The sequence below is a fragment of the Prionailurus bengalensis genome, chromosome B1 (assembly GCF_016509475.1).
Source record: "Prionailurus bengalensis isolate Pbe53 chromosome B1, Fcat_Pben_1.1_paternal_pri, whole genome shotgun sequence".
In the NCBI taxonomy this organism is placed as follows: Eukaryota; Metazoa; Chordata; class Mammalia; order Carnivora; family Felidae; genus Prionailurus; species Prionailurus bengalensis.
Genome location: NC_057344.1, coordinates 30345369 through 30361339, shown reverse-complemented (window position 1 = coordinate 30361339; position 15971 = coordinate 30345369). Strand labels below are relative to the sequence as shown.

General features: G+C 38.6%; 1 protein-coding gene across 1 annotated transcript in view; it reads right to left on the bottom strand.

Annotated features, from left to right (window-relative positions):
* NRG1 (neuregulin 1) overlaps positions 1-15971 on the bottom strand; it is a 1121130-nt gene that overhangs the window by 162521 nt on the left and 942638 nt on the right. The window contains 2 exon segments of the mRNA XM_043561070.1: positions 3271-3392; positions 14103-14280. Of these exon segments, the coding sequence (XP_043417005.1) occupies positions 3271-3392; positions 14103-14280 (300 nt within the window).

Below are 15971 nucleotides of genomic sequence, written 5' to 3'. Positions count from 1 at the left end.
GTGCTCTTTTTCTCTCTGAAACAGTGTTTATGTGCAATGTTTGCCCAGATTTCAAAGGACACAGGGATGTGACAACATAAAGGTTACGTATCTGAGTCCCAGGGAGCTCCCAACCTGAGCTGAGACTTCTTTGATAACCAGAATTGGTCTGAATATAGCAAATTCAGAGAGCAGAGCAGTAGAAGAGGCTGAAGGATCAGAATGATCACTTATTTTCTTTTTGGTTGTGCTGCCACTAAGCCACTGAGGGGTAGAAGGAAAAGAGAGTCTCCTGATATTGCCGAACACATTGGCCTCGTCTATCATGGTGGCTGCTGGCCCAGAGGCTCTGATGAACAGCACACTGGTCCGCAGCCTCTGAGGAGAGGGGCGTTTCTAGGAAGCCATGTTTCATTTCACTCTCCAGTGGTGAGCCCAGAGCAGACACTTGACCAGAAGGTAGATAATTGGTAAGCTCTCCAGGTCTTTCCATATGGTCTGGCACAGTAAGTTCTGCAAATCAGATGCTTGCAATGGGGAATCTGCTTCGGAACTAAGAAAGCAATCATAAAATAGGAATTAAAATGGAAAGAATGCCTTAAAAAGAGTCATGAAGAAATGACCAAGTGGGATCACAATCAGGTTAGAGTTCAGAATATAAAGTGGCATAGTTGAAAGCAACACAGGTGAGAAGATAAAAGAAGTAGAAGAATCAAGAAAGTATCTGAGGCACATCAAAGGCAGAAATACTAGAGAGAAGATCCAGAAACCCTTGTCACTTAGATTTTTAGATATGCCCTGGGTTCACTTTTCTCCTTGAACCCCAGTAACAATGAAGTTCCAGTTCTTCCCCACAGAACTCCTTGTTCTTTATGTCTCACACCCTTCCATCAGTTTTTGTCCTTCACACACCAAAGAATCTACTTAAACATTCACAAACACACAGGTACAGAGTGAGCCATATTAGACCAGGAATATAAGAAATATGGTTTGGCGTCCTTCTTTGCTACCAAATATCTCGTGATCCTGAATGTATCTGTTTTCAGACACATGCTAAGTCTACATACCTTTTAAAATGTAATGAGAAGGTTGGATAAGGATGAACTATTTCTAGGTTTCTAAGAAAAAAAAAAAAGAAAACAAAACAGACCACCCTGCATTGTAATTGAGATTCTTTATTCTCCTTCAGATGCTCTATGTAAGCCAGTAAGACCCCATTCTATAATGAATTTTAGTTGGCTGTTTAAGAATCACTTCCTTACAATATTCTGTGAACTTCTCTTTCCTCTTGTCACGTAAAAAAAACTGATTATCAAAAACATCCCAACTTTCATTTCTCTACATTATAATTGGTTAATACTAAATATTCAAATTGGCAGCCAATTCTTGGAGGAATTAATACGGAAAAATGAGTCGGATGTCTCTCCTATGAGAGAAATGTAAAAAGCTGTATTATCATTCGGCACCCCAAAATTAATAAGAAACTAAACCCTATGGGCTTTTGCCAGGAATGATATAGCAGTAAATAATTCACTGCTTACTCCTGTAAATCAGAAAACACAGAATAATAGAATCGTACTGTAAGCACTCTGTGAGACCGTGACACTTATTCTAATTGTATTTTCCTGGGAATTTATAGTCTACATTGCTCTACAAATCTAATCCAAGTGTCAAAATCATAATTCAGTAGCATTTACCACAAGGAGACACGTTCAACCAAGCCAATGCCAAGCTGAGAACAAGCTACTAAACGTGGCACAATAAGAAAAAAAAAACAGGAATAAGCCACTGAAATAGGTTTTTAAATTTGTGTTTCAAGTAGCATCCTATAAAATTCCATGTGGGGTAAAATAATGCCAGTGGCATGCTTACTGCTTAACCTGTGCTGATTAAAAAGTAAAGTGATGCTATATTTACCCATATAAATTTTAAATGGCTTTTACATTTTAAACTATAAACGTAGCTCCTAAAAATAGTAATGGAAACTACTTTTCACTGTTGTCCTTTACTCTCTGTGGAGGCAGGTATTTAAGATTAAAGTAATGAACTCTGATTACCCTGCGACAGAGCAGTTCAGTGGGGAATCCAGAGAAGGCTGGGAATTAACTTTCCCAACTCCGTCCCATATTTTTATCTTACTCCCTCTCGCTATCCTACTGAGTCAACGGACACAAACTACATCAGTCTCCTGTGGAGGTGACCCTCGAGTTATTTTTACTCGTCCCTCACATTCTTACCTTACCACTTTAAGAGACGAGGCCTTCACAGCGGACACTCTCTCTCATCTCCTGCCTAGAGCAGAGCAGTGTAATTAGGCTTGGCTTTATGACAGATGACAGGGCTCGTGTGGACAGTAGTTAAGTGCCATAATGCAAAAAGAAAAAGAAGCACCAAAGGGTTTTTGAAGTCACATTTTATTATTTCAAGAGATTGAGACGCTCCCTGCTAACTCATCAGCTTCTAGAGGTGACTCCATCAAATTGCGGAGTATTGGGGTATCATGAGCAGACAGCCACCAGCTGTGATGCTTTTCCGTCTTCAGATCACTCAGAGAAGCTGCTGGAGGGGAAGCAGTACCTTCTACCTCCAAGGCCTCCATTTGCTTAACAAATCTCCCTGGCACTGTTCTCAGCGAAGCAGAAGTCGACTAAACATGGTAGCAAATGCTTTGCCTCTAAGTCTCTCCTGTTTTCAGAAGTAACAGGCCTAAAAAAAATTGATAGGCCTAACTTCCTACTACCTAGAGCCAGCTGTATTAAAAACACGCAGGAGAACATTAAAATATCCAGGACTGAGTCAGGATTGTATTCTTCTATGCATACACACACACACACACACACACACACACACTGTACATATATTCATTTGGAATATTCATATGTACATGCATATGCATGTAATATACATATCCTGCATATACATATGTATTCTGTATATAAATACTCACACACATATATATACACGTACATATTCTGTTATGGATAGAGCCAAAGACTTGACAGCCGTCCCTGACAAATTTAAAAAGAGGTATAACCTCTTTCTGTTTCTGCCGTGCATGACCTTATTGAAGTAAAAAAATAAAATCTATGTGTATTTCAGGTTTATATGAAATTGGGGAATGAAGAATTTCATGGAAGACACACAAGATACTTGGAGTATATGGTTTTCCTTCCATGTTTTTTATTTGTTCACAGGAAGATTTAACATACAAGTTTATATTACAACTCTTACCACACATCTCGATTACTCCTCTTATAGACTGAGAAACAGGATGTAGTAGGTATCTCTTACCGTTTGAATCCACAATGGTGATATTGGCAGAGGCACTATCATTTCCTAATTTGCTGGTCACTCTGCACATATATTCTCCAGAATCAGCCAGTGATGCTTTGTTAATGCGAAGTTCTGACTTCCTGTAAGATCAGGACAAAAGTGGTGTAAGTATATTTCACAGAAATACAGCGACCATCAAAATCTATTTCTCTGTAGTTTCAGGGTTCTCAAACTCCCCCTCTACAGGGACCATGTTACAACACAACTTACTAATACATACATGTATGATGTGACCAAGAGTAAAAATGAGATATTATCACATTTAAGTTATACCATGAACATGACCTTAATTTTATCACCCAGATTAGTAATTTAAAGTAAGTCTTCTCTAATTTTTCTTTTTATTCCTCTACTGCCACCACTAAACACATCATGCCCCAGATATTTTTTTCAAACCAATTGGTAAATTTTCTTCCTTTCTATATCTAAATGTCATCCGCCACTAGGAAGATTAAAAAAGCGTAAAATCATTTACAAATCTGGTAAGGACAGACACTTAAGGAAGGCTAGAATAGATTAAAATCCTCTGCACTTTTCTCAGTAGTATCATTAGGAATTATGTTAATTTTGAATGAAGAGGATTTAGTACTTACAAAAGAAAGGGAATTTAAGACTTTCATTGCTAGGAGCATAGAAGGACACAAATCACTCTTAATATTGAAATAAATATACAACAACAGCACACACATTTATAAAACTGCATATAAATCAATATTCAGCACTCTTTCAGCCTGGGCAGCATTGTAATTTGCATCTGTCTGTGTTTTACTGTTGCATATAGCCAATAATTTAAGCAGTCTCCATGATTTAAAAACTCAGAACCACTGGGGTTGGTTGAGTTTACTAAAGACTTTTTATTTATTTATTTTTAATTTTTTAAATGTTTTATTTATTTTTGAGGGAGACAGATGGAATGTGAGTGGGAGAAGGACAGAGAGAGATGGAGACACAGAATCTGAAGTGGGCTCCAAGGTCTGAGCTGTCAGCATAGAGCCCAACGTGGGGCTTGAACACACGGCCCACAAGATCATGACCTGAGCCAAAGTTGGAGGCTTAACCGACTGAGACACCCAGGTGCCCCCACTAAAGGCTTTTTAAAGTCACACCTCAGACTGACTGCTTGGGCTCTTGGGATGATAACAGGGAGAGAAGACAGCAACTCAAAATTATATGCAAAGCTTGCATAAGTTACAACTTCCTAGTTTTATAGTGAAGTTTCTAGTTCTCTTTTTTTTTTTTTTTAATTTTTTTTTTCAACGTTTATTTATTTTTGGGACAGAGAGAGACAGAGCATGAACGGGGGAGGGGCAGAGAGAGAGGGAGACACAGAATCGGAAACAGGCTCCAGGCTCTGAGCCATCAGCCCAGAGCCCGATGCGGGGCTCGAACTCACGGACCGTGAGATCGTGACCTGGCTGAAGTCGGACGCTTAACCGACTGCGCCACCCAGGCGCCCCATGAAGTTTCTAGTTCTCTTGGCAGATAATATTATTACTCAAATTTGATCAATTGTCCTAATTAATGAAAACTGAATTCCTACGATTCTCCTCCAGTCTGTTGAACTGAAACACCCACCCAGTCCCATATGTAAGCCTTACGGCCTTCCATCATGGTGTTTCCCTTGTGCCATTTCTTCTTCCTAGAAAGGGGGTCCCATATTTGTACCCATCAAGATATAAGCTGACCTTTAGGGACCACCTCAAGTGCCAATTCTTTCATCAAAGCTTTCATGATCACGTAGCTGGTGCTGCTCTCTTCATTGTCTAAATTCTGATGGCCTTGAGTACCTCCTGGTCCTCACAGTTCTTTCAGTATATCTTATTTTTCAAGCTAGGACATATGCTTTGGAGGGGGAGTCCATAATTTAAACTTCCGGGTATCCTCAAAGTTCTATGAGGATATGCCACTGTTTTGTCCTTGGTGTATCCTCAAACATTACTGGATGAATGTGTGAACAAATGAAGAAAATATTTGGATGCTCCCACTTAAGCTCTCTCCAAGACCTAATGTTCTTAATGTTGGCTGCAGGAAAGGAGGCTGCAATATTAAGAGGGCGCAGCAGTGGGAGGAGGTCCAGACCAAGGCAGCAATGGTCAAACCAACATGTGGACTAAAAATTGCTGCATTAGTTGTGACTTCGTACAATGTCAACAAGTAAACTTGAGAAAACTTAAAACAAAACAAAGTGTACTGTATTCAAATAAATTTTGAAAACATGGCATTAAACAAAAACAGGTTTTTTGTCTTGTTAATCCTACAGGAACTCTCCAAGTCTTTAATATGCTAATATACTCTGACTCTCCAAGAGGGGAATATATTTAGTGACTAACTTTTTTGAAGATGGAATCCTTGTCATCCACATGGCGCATCTGTTCCCATTTCCTGAATACAATGGTCACAGAACAAAGTTGATAAGAAGGGGACCTAATATAATAACACCCTTGTTTACCCATGTAGTGGGGAGGACCACCAAGGGCCATTTATACAGCAATATTCACATATTAATCACACAGGTTCTCCACAGAAAAGTTTCCCTGAAATATATCCCTGTAAACCAAAACAGAACAATCTGAGGGCATGTATCTTGGCAAATCGATATTAAGATCTAGTAATAAACTATCCCAACTTGTAAAATTATGAAAATACAACAATGTTAGGACATTATCCCCATCAATTTCTGCTAACTTTTAAGTCTGGTTTTGGAGTATTCAAATCTAGTGTTTTTCCTAATGAGTTATCAGCTATTTATACAACTTTGTCCATAAACACCAAGTTTCCTTTATGACAGACACCAATGAAGAAGAGTGAGAAACAATGTAATAAACACTATAATAAGCTTGTTCAGCCCAAAGTAACATAACTAGCTGAAAGAATTTTCATGTACGACTATGGAACCACTAACAATAACTGATAGATAAATCATGAAGAATGTCAGGTTGAGGAATAATATCCTGGTTTTCAACACAGAAGAAAGAGTGGATTCCTGGGCACCTGGGTTGCTCATTTGGTTAACCATCCCACTTCAGCTCAGGTCTTGATCTCATGGTTTGTGGGTTTGAGCCCCTCATCGGGCTCTGTGCTGACAGCCTAGATGGCTCAGTTGGTTTAGCATCCGATTCTTGATTTCAGGTCTGGTCATGATCCCAGTGTCATGGGATGGAGCCCTGTGTGGAGCTCTGCACTGAGCATGGAGCGTGCTTAAGATTCTCTGTCTCTGTCTCTGTCTCTGTCTCTGTCTCTCTCCCTCTCACCCTCCTCCCCACTCGTGCCCTATCTCTTTCTCTCTAAAATAAAAAAAATTAAAACATAAAATAAGAAAATGGTAACTTTTCTTGTTAAGCCCCTAAATTCTAAATTATAACAATAACATCCCAAGAATATACAACACACTCTGAGATACAATGATTCCAAGAACACCCCTTCTTTCCTATTTACGTAAGTTAAGGAGGAGTCCTTAATGATATGTGAGGAGTTCTTTCTTAGCCCTGTGCCATTAACATTTTTACTAACGAACTGGATCAAACTATAAGAAACATGGTAATCAAATTTACAATTAAATTGCCTTAAAGGGTTAGTTCTTAAAAATCTTCCTAATAGACCTACACAGTGTTTCCTGGAATACTATTCCAAGTAATGTAATAAATTTTATGCTTGAAAAAGAGAAAGAATAAGAAAAAAAGAAAAAGAAAAATTTTCTATGCTCAAATAAATACTGCATTGAACAAAGTTAAATAGATTTCTTTACAACAGTACCTCTTAGTGGTTTTTATGCAAATATGTGCTATGAATTTCCAAGGCAAGGGTGACATGTGGCTAAGGTATCCTTTCCATAGAGAACCCGCTGGGATTTCTAGGACTGAACATCAATCGGCCCAGAGCAAGGTTCAGTTTAATCAAGACAAACATAACAAATACATTCCAGTTCAAAAATCAGTAGCAAAATACAGGCTTGGAGAGATGTGCCTTGACAATAATATATACAGAAAAAAGGATTTCAATTAGCCATGAATTTAACATTATTCCATTTTAAACAACTACTAAAAAAAGAAATAAAAAAAAGAAACATACACTGTTGGGCCATATTAATATTAAAACAGCATAAATCAAACTGGATAAAAGTCTCAATACACTGCTCACAGGCGGGATCACATCTAGAATATTTAATTATGTTTTGAAGTGGCATTTGATGAAAAATATCAATAACTAGAGGACTTTAGAAGAGGTTGATCAGCGTTGAATAGAGCTTACAAATCTTATCACTAGAGAAGATTCTGTTAAAGAAACAGAGGTCCTACTGGCAGGCACCTATGAACATGATATGGATAGCTTTTTAAATATATTTCATGGTCACCTGGAAAAGAAAACTATCTGGGGAGGCTCTTGTGGAATTATGTCTTACAGGAAAAAGAAGGCATATTTTGAGTGTAAGGAAGAATTTTTGAACATTCAAAAATGGGGAGGGTGTCTTTCTCTTTGGAAAGATTCAAGTCTGGATAACCACCTGTCAAGAATATCTCTATGCAGAGAAAAGATTAAATTAGATCAGTGGTTTCAAGTATTTTGAAAAAAAAAAATCCTGTTTTAAAGTGAAAGCTTAAAACAGAGCCTTATATTCAAAGCTATCATGAAGAGACAAAGATGTTCAGGTCAAAGTGGCTGGCAGCCCATTTTCAATCTGAAGATTCTTCAGGGACACGATGGGAAAAACATTTATCCAGATGATCATTAAGATCCTTTTGAATTCCAATGATACATTGAACTATGAGAGTCTTCAATCATTAGGTCCTAGAGTAAGGAACAGGAAGCAGGAAGACAGTAGAAATAGATAATCCTTTCTTGAAAATTATATATTGCAATGATTTGGGGATTTGATAAGTATGGTTACAACAGTTTTGTTTTACTCTCTTTAATAGGCTACCGTATGCTCTCCATAGGAAGGAAGTTAACTTGGAAAAAGGGTGACTTCCCTTCCAATCATAAAATGAACCTTTTGCTCTTTAATCAACGAGTTATCCAGAAATCTGGGAGGGGTTGATGTTTTAGTGGATTTTCACTTTCTAAAAGTATTAAAAGAATTAACTCATGTAAAGTGTTTAAATGCACTCCCAATAAGTGTTAACTCTTATTACAGTCACATTCTATATTCCTGCAACATTTAGACTTCTTATGAGCATACATTACTTTTGGATTAAGAAAAACAATACTATGTAAAAATAAAGTAATACAGACTGATTTAAAGACAAAAGTTCTAAATATTAATTCATCTTTTTTTAATATCAAAATGCAAACTCTGTTCTCTCAATAAGTACTTACTAACAAAATTGACCCAAGGTTCCAATAACTACTATCTCCTTTTTCTTAGTTGGCTTGATTCTTCCACCATAGTTTATAGGCCAAGGCAACTTTAATGCATATGGGAATATCTCATCAGTTGATAGAATTCCATTCCTCTGATCTCTAAGGAATCCTATATGAACTCTGTGAGTGTGTGTGTATGCGAGTATGTGAGTGTGCTTGTGTGTGTGTGTGTGTGTGTGTTCAACACAGCTTCAGACACTGTCGACCTGTCAATAAAGAGAAGGATACAGAGCAGGGAGAAGCAGCTATCATATACAATACTAGGGACTGCACCAAACACCTCACATAAACCCTATGAAATGGGCACTGACTATTCCCATTTACACCCAAGGAATTTGAGATTTCCTTATAATATAAAATTAAAATGATCTGCAAGAACTGTTCAGCTGATAAAAGAAAGGGATGCATGTGAACGTTTTCTATTATACAGTCAAAGACCCGCAACAATTGTCAACAGAAGAAAGCATTCCTTGAAAACTTTTGCAGAAATCTGACCAGACCAATTAGATCCAATTTTAAACAAAAGTAAAATACGTGAGAGTGGAAAAGAAGAGCTGAGGAAACACTATGGGCATCCAAAGGAGCGTGCCACACACACATGACAGGAAGTCGGCCTTTCACGAGGCTAACGTAGAACAGATATTTCAATGAGGCCGGTCTGACAGCCTCAAATATGAATCTGTCACACTCCAAGCTCTTTAACCAGTCTTCTTGGCCAAAACTATCCACCCGGCAGAGGAAACAGAACAAAAGGATAAGCAGACACATAACACTAGGGCATTTTCCATTTTTTAAAAATTGGTTCCACCCATTGCTTTGCCAAATAAAATAAACAGCCTCAAATGTAAATTCGAAATCGTAGGAAGAACATGTAAGAATGTATGTCATTAGTAGGAGCAGGACAGAAGGGCGATAAGACTTTACAAAATAATGGAGATTGCTTATTGCTGTGATGTCTTTTCCTAACGCTAAGGGATTAAAGGGAAATTCTGGCTGCAATGTACCATCTAGATTCTGTGAAAAAGAAAACCTAGACTAAGGATTGGAAAAGAGTCAACATTTTTCTTAAAATAAAGACAATCCCAATGAAATCCTAAATCTCACACTACAATTCACCTCTGCTTGGTTGATCAAAGCCGAAGATAAAGTTTGAGTAACCAAGTAACCAAGGCAAAACGTTACCAATTTGAATATGTAGGTGAAACTGAAAAATTAGAGTCCTTTTTTATTAAAGACCATCACCCAATGCCTAAGCATGTCTCCAGCCCTGTGTTGTGGCTTCACTATACGTAGAAAAATCACCAGTAACTGAAAAGACAGCAGGCATAGAGTCAGACCTATTTCAAATCCAAGCTTGAGCATTCATTAACATTGGATATACAGCAAGAAACTAAACTTCCCTCATCTTAGGACATTCATTTTTTTTTAAATGGGTATAACAATAATAGTATCCATTCTCAGGCGCTTAGGTGGCTCAGCCTGTTAAGCATCCAACTCTTGATTTCAGTTCAGGTCATGATCTGACAGTTTGTGGGATCCAGCCCCGCATGGGGCTCTGCGCTGACAACACGGAGCCTGTTTGGGATTCTCTCTCTCCCTCTCTCTCTGCCCCTCCCCCCAATAAATAAGTAAACATTTTTTGAAAATCGTATCCATTCTCTTATATGTATAGGACAAGTTGAAATAATAGGGCACCTTGCAAATGTTAATTAAATTTAGATTGAGTTTGGTTCTTTAGCCTTAAAAAAAGTTGACAACACTAATGGCCCACTTTACACAAAGTGTCTTATTTTTGGAAGATCAAATATGTTAAAATGTTTTGCTAAAAGTAATTTACAGTCACACAACCTGAATAAAACACCTTTTCTTCCATTTAATTCTTTCTAGCAAGGCTATTGTTTAAAAGAAGTAATTTCTGAATATTGGCCTTTCTGGTATAATGGGATTTTATTAACATGTAGACAGTACTCTTAGCTGTCTGGACCTATGAAGCCAACATGAAAATGCTTTTCTGAATACTGACGACTCTTTTATATGTCATCCAAGCCATGCAACAAATTACCTCTTTAAACATATACATACTGTTTTCAAAACCACGTTCACCTTATCTACTCAACTTCATTTGCTTCTCCCCAGGCATCCTTAGACTAAATACTCGCAGTCTGAAGATGCTTTGTTCTATTCCCTCAACCTCTTCTCCCTCCCCTCCTCCTCTCCTTCTTTCTTGGAAGCCTCCCCTGTCCCTGACTGGGTCCCCTTGCACTTCTTGCTATGACACCCAATGACTATCGCTACTGTAGAAGTTAAGATGGAATATTTTAACTGTTCAGCAACTCTCTCCCCTCTAGACCACCTGCCTCTTAAGAACAGGGAGCATGTCCTCCATGTCTGGGTACCTGGCATCTAGCCCAGGGTCTGACACACAGCATCTTGTCTCATAAAGGACTGAATTCCCATCGACTCGCCCACTGGCCTCTCTACTGTCCTATAAACAGAACTTGCGGGACGCCTGGGTGGCTGAGTTGGTTAAATATCTGACTTTGGCTCAGGTCATGATCTCATGGTTCGTGAGTTTGAGCCCTGCATCAGAGGCCACTTTGGATCCTCTTTGCTGTCGGCCTCTCCTCCACTCTCTGCCCCTCCCCTGCACACACTCTCTGTCTCTCTCAAAAATAAATAAACATTAAAAAAAATTAAAAACAAAACAAACAAAAGCCCAGAACTTGCTACTGACTACCGTTCTGCTCCTTCTCTATAACTTCCCATCCCACCCTACCCACCCAGCCAGAGGGGATTCTCTCCCTTCAGCAGACAAATCCACCTCTTTGTGGCTACTCCTATAGCTCTCGGGGTCTCTCCCTCTTCCCAAGCTCAGTATCAGGAACCTACAATTTAGCACCAGGCTTTACTGTATGTATGATGGGCCAGATCATTCATCAGGAGTATTTTCCCTAATTAAATCTTGACTTAGAGTAGAATTTACCTTAATATAAATAATAATTTTCTAAAAGGTCACTATTTGCAAACGGATGGGCTGCTTGAAAATCCTGAAGTTCCCCAGCCCTAAGAGTGCTTTAGCATACGACCTCGGAAACCACCATGCTTTCAGATAAGGCTGAACTCCAGAATCCCTATATGATCTGTGACCTCCCTGAGTGCAGAGATAACGCCCCATGCTGCTCCCATTTCCTCCCATTCCCAGCATAAAGCCTTCCGTGGGCACCTAAATATTACTGATATCATTTGACAGCCATGTGGAAAGAAATGAGACATTCTCCTGCATGTGAAGATAACTTAGTTTCTTACGAATGTGTCTGATGAAAAACAAAGCAGACTCCAAAATCCAGTATCTAAAAGTTTTTTTTTTCTTGTTACACTTGTCAAAGCATCATAGTTATTTTTTTTCAGTTCACTTGCTCTTCCTCCTCCCCTCCCCACATGCACACAGGTTATTACACCTGTATGCTTTCCATTTTTAAAAGAAGGAGTAAGGCATTAAAGGGACCCAAGGAACAGATCTGTGTTCCGGCGTAGTTTCTTACTCGTTGTATGACTCAAAGCCAGGCAGAACATTTTTGTTTTCCATTTAAATTTCTTAATATGCAAAATTAGTCACCATGTACAGTTCAACTTCCCCTACTACCTATGGGAATGTTGCAATAAGTAATATTATGTAAAAAAAAAAAACCCAAAAAACAAAAAAAACCACACCATGTCACTTTACAGAGTTAGTTTTTATATCTTTGGAGAAGCATCTGTTGCAAAAGCAATCCCTACTCTTTTGTCCAAGTCAAGAGATCCTGCTGACACACTAAATAAGGAGACTAAGCAGTGTAGTTAATAAAGCCATGGAAACTAGGGGGAAAATTCACTGATTATGGTTATTAGAGCAATTAAACACTTTGGGAAGATTAAATTAAATTTCCATTATAATCACTTTGTTTTCTCTTGCTTCATGACTGTGTGACAATTTTTTGGTAGGTGTTCTAGAAAATCAAAGTACAGGAGGAGACTCTTTTGTTGTTGCTGCCAGTATCACATCTGGGATGTCACTGGAATCTGCGGAAGCATGAGTAAAGAAAATGTGATCTTTGGGGCGCCTGGGTGGCTCAGTCAGTTAAGCGTCCAACTTTGGTTCAGGTCACGATCTCACGATTCGTGGGTTCAAGCCCCGCATCGGGCTCTGTGCTGACAGCTCAGAGCCCGGAGCCTGCTTCAGGTTCTGTCTCTCCCTCTCTCTCTGCCCCTTCCCCACTTGCAATCTGTCTCTCTCTCTCTCTCTCTCTCTCTCTCTCTCTCTCTCTCAAAAATAAACATTAAGAAAAAATTTTTTTAAAGATTAAAAAAAGAAAATGTGATCTTTGAGTTTGGAAGTCCTATCACACAGGTCACACTGATTAAAGGACTATTTGCAAGCAAAACTCTCACATACTTATCTCTTCCTTAATTTCAAAATGTAGTTTGATGTTAGAAGAGAATCTCTTAACTAAGGAGGTAAATAAAAATGAGGAGAATAGGAATAATAAAGGAGCATCGTTTTAGAGTAGGTATAAACCCCCCTCCAAGAGGTTATAGGAATCACAAGAAGCCTTTCCAAATGTGGACCTCCACAAGGAAGGTGGGATGATTTAAGATTCTTGCTAAGATGCTCTGATGTTTTAATCTGCTACAGTGGGTGATGTAGTTTCACAGAATTGTCAGTTAAAAAAACTTATTAGGGGGAGGTGCCTGGGTGGCTCATCAGTTGAGCATCCAATGCTCGGTTTCAGCTCAAGTCATAATCTCATGGTCCATGGGTTCAGGCCCCGAGTCGGGCTCTGTGCCGACAGCATGGAGCCTGCTTGGGATTCCCTCTCTCTCTGCCCTTCTCCCACGTGTGCTCACTCTCTCTCTCTCTCAAAAATAATAAATAAACTTAAAAAAACTTATTAGGTATAGCTGTATGTATTAACCTCTTAACTTGAAAATAGTTCCAATTCGAGTGACCCCATTCTCTTTCCATAAATCTAGGTATTTATTGAGCTTTATCACGAAGTTGGGATATTGATTGTAGAAGGCACTGTCCTCTCAACAGCATTCGTCTTATTTTTAAGAAGTCAAATTTTAAGATCTAACATATTCCAATTACAGCAGCTACCACTACCACTAAAGCTACTTCCTTCCTTCTCCCTCCCATCCCCCTCCACGCCCTACAGTTCTCTCCCCATTCGTTTTCTTTCCTCATCCAGAAGCTGCAAGAATCAAAGTTGCAAATTCCTTTCTATATAGTAACGCAATTTCTGGCTACCATAGGATGAAAAACCTTTTTCATTTACTATAGATCATGCTTTTTGATAGTAAATTTATTTATTGGGGCTGAGAATAATTTTTATTATATTTTATAGCATTCCATTGCTAGACACTGCCTCTGCTATTATATGCATGATACTTACCCTGGCTTTTTTTGTATCTTGATGTTTTGTGGTTTGTTCTTTCGGTTTAATTCGTTCCCATTCTTGAACCACTTGAACTTGAGAGAGGAGTATTCGGAACTGGTCTCACACCGAAGCACTAGTTTAGAGCCTGCAACAGACTCCTGGCTTCTCATCTCTTTCAATCGGGGAGGCAAAGCTAAAAAACAAAAGAGAAGGAAAAAAATTTTGATCATCTTCTAAAGAAAAACATATTAATTTTAGGTGAGCTGGATCAAGACACCATTCCCAAATGTTTTACTATCTGAGAGAGAAAGACAGAAGGGGGGAAAAATGAGTCAACCAAAATGGATCTCAGCTTGGAGAAAAATAAAATGCCCAAATATAAAATATACTTGGGGCAGGGGAGAGCAAGGGGAACCTAGACTATAAAATATTCTAAGTGGTCAATTCCTCAATCTTTACATTTTTCTGATGCCATTAAAAATCCTGAACAGTGGTTATTTCAAAAAGACAAAAAACTATGCTAAAGGAGAATACGCAGCTAGGCCATTATGACTAATATTATTATTATTTTAAATTCCAGTATAGTTAACATACAGTGTTATATTAGTTTCATGTGTACTATATACAGGCCATTATTTGGAAAGTGCGTTCACATCTCAGATCACAAATAATCTTCATCATGGCTCTGTAAATACATACAGCAGGCATCATACCCATTTTTTAAATGGGGAAGTTTAACTTCAGAGACGGGTAAGTGACTGACTTGTCCACGGTTACAATGTTTCTGGAGAGTCAGAGTTAGAAGATGCTATCATCAGAGGTGACCAAAGAACAAAGAGAACTCATAACTCTTAACGACGTTCCTTTCTTCAAGAAAGAAATTCTTTAGCGACATCACTTTTTTTATTGGGCCTCAGGCTGGTGTCCTCCACGCAATGAATGACCATTCCAGATGACAACCATACTCAGATCAAATTGTCAGTTTGACTGGCTTTAGCTCTTCTAAATCTTCTCAACAGAGACTGGAGGTACTTAAGCTCTGCATTACCTGGTAGAATACCTTAAGCACCTATATATCAGTCTTATTTTTAGCAAGACAGCTTAAAAGAGTATCTATTCTCTACAGAAATATTTATGGATAAAATGTTATACTATCTGAGATTTGCTTCAAAATAAAATGGTGGCAAGGAATGGATCGGCATAAAAATGAAACAAATTTCCCAAGAAGTTGGTCCATCATCGTAGAAGTCAAGCAACGATTCAATATAGTAGGCCTGTTTTTTTCATAATAAAAGTGGGTTTTTTTTAAAATAAAATCATAATGAGTGGACCTTCCTCTGCATATGCTTCAGTTAATAATCAACATCACAGAATTTGAGCTCTCAACACTGTTTCCGCTGAGTCTCAGCCAATTACGAAGCCCACTTCTGCTCTAGTTCAGGTATTAACTTAAAACCCCAGCAAATAAGACTGGTCTCCCTGATTCAGGGCATAATGATTCACTGGGTGTGGTGACCAGGACACCAAGGACAGCCATCAGAGCCATATTAGACACAACCAGGAAACCAAGTTCCCTTCCTACTCAGGGTTTGATTGTTTTTCTACATTTCTGCCCTTAACCGAGTAAATCAAATGTCAGGAACAAGCATAGGAAGGTTCCTACAAATTATAGCAAAAACCACTTGAATGCTGTGATTTCTTAGCAGTGCTCCTAAAAATCACGTCCCCTTTTTATTTATTTGGAGCCTAGGAGATGTCGTGGAGAAGTTGGCACTTAATGTGGAGACACAGCGGCAAGGTAGAAAACTCATGTCAGCTGTTCTTAGCCTTTGATACCTGATTATTTTGTCTGGTTCTTATTTTCTGACAGCTTGAGAATAAGAT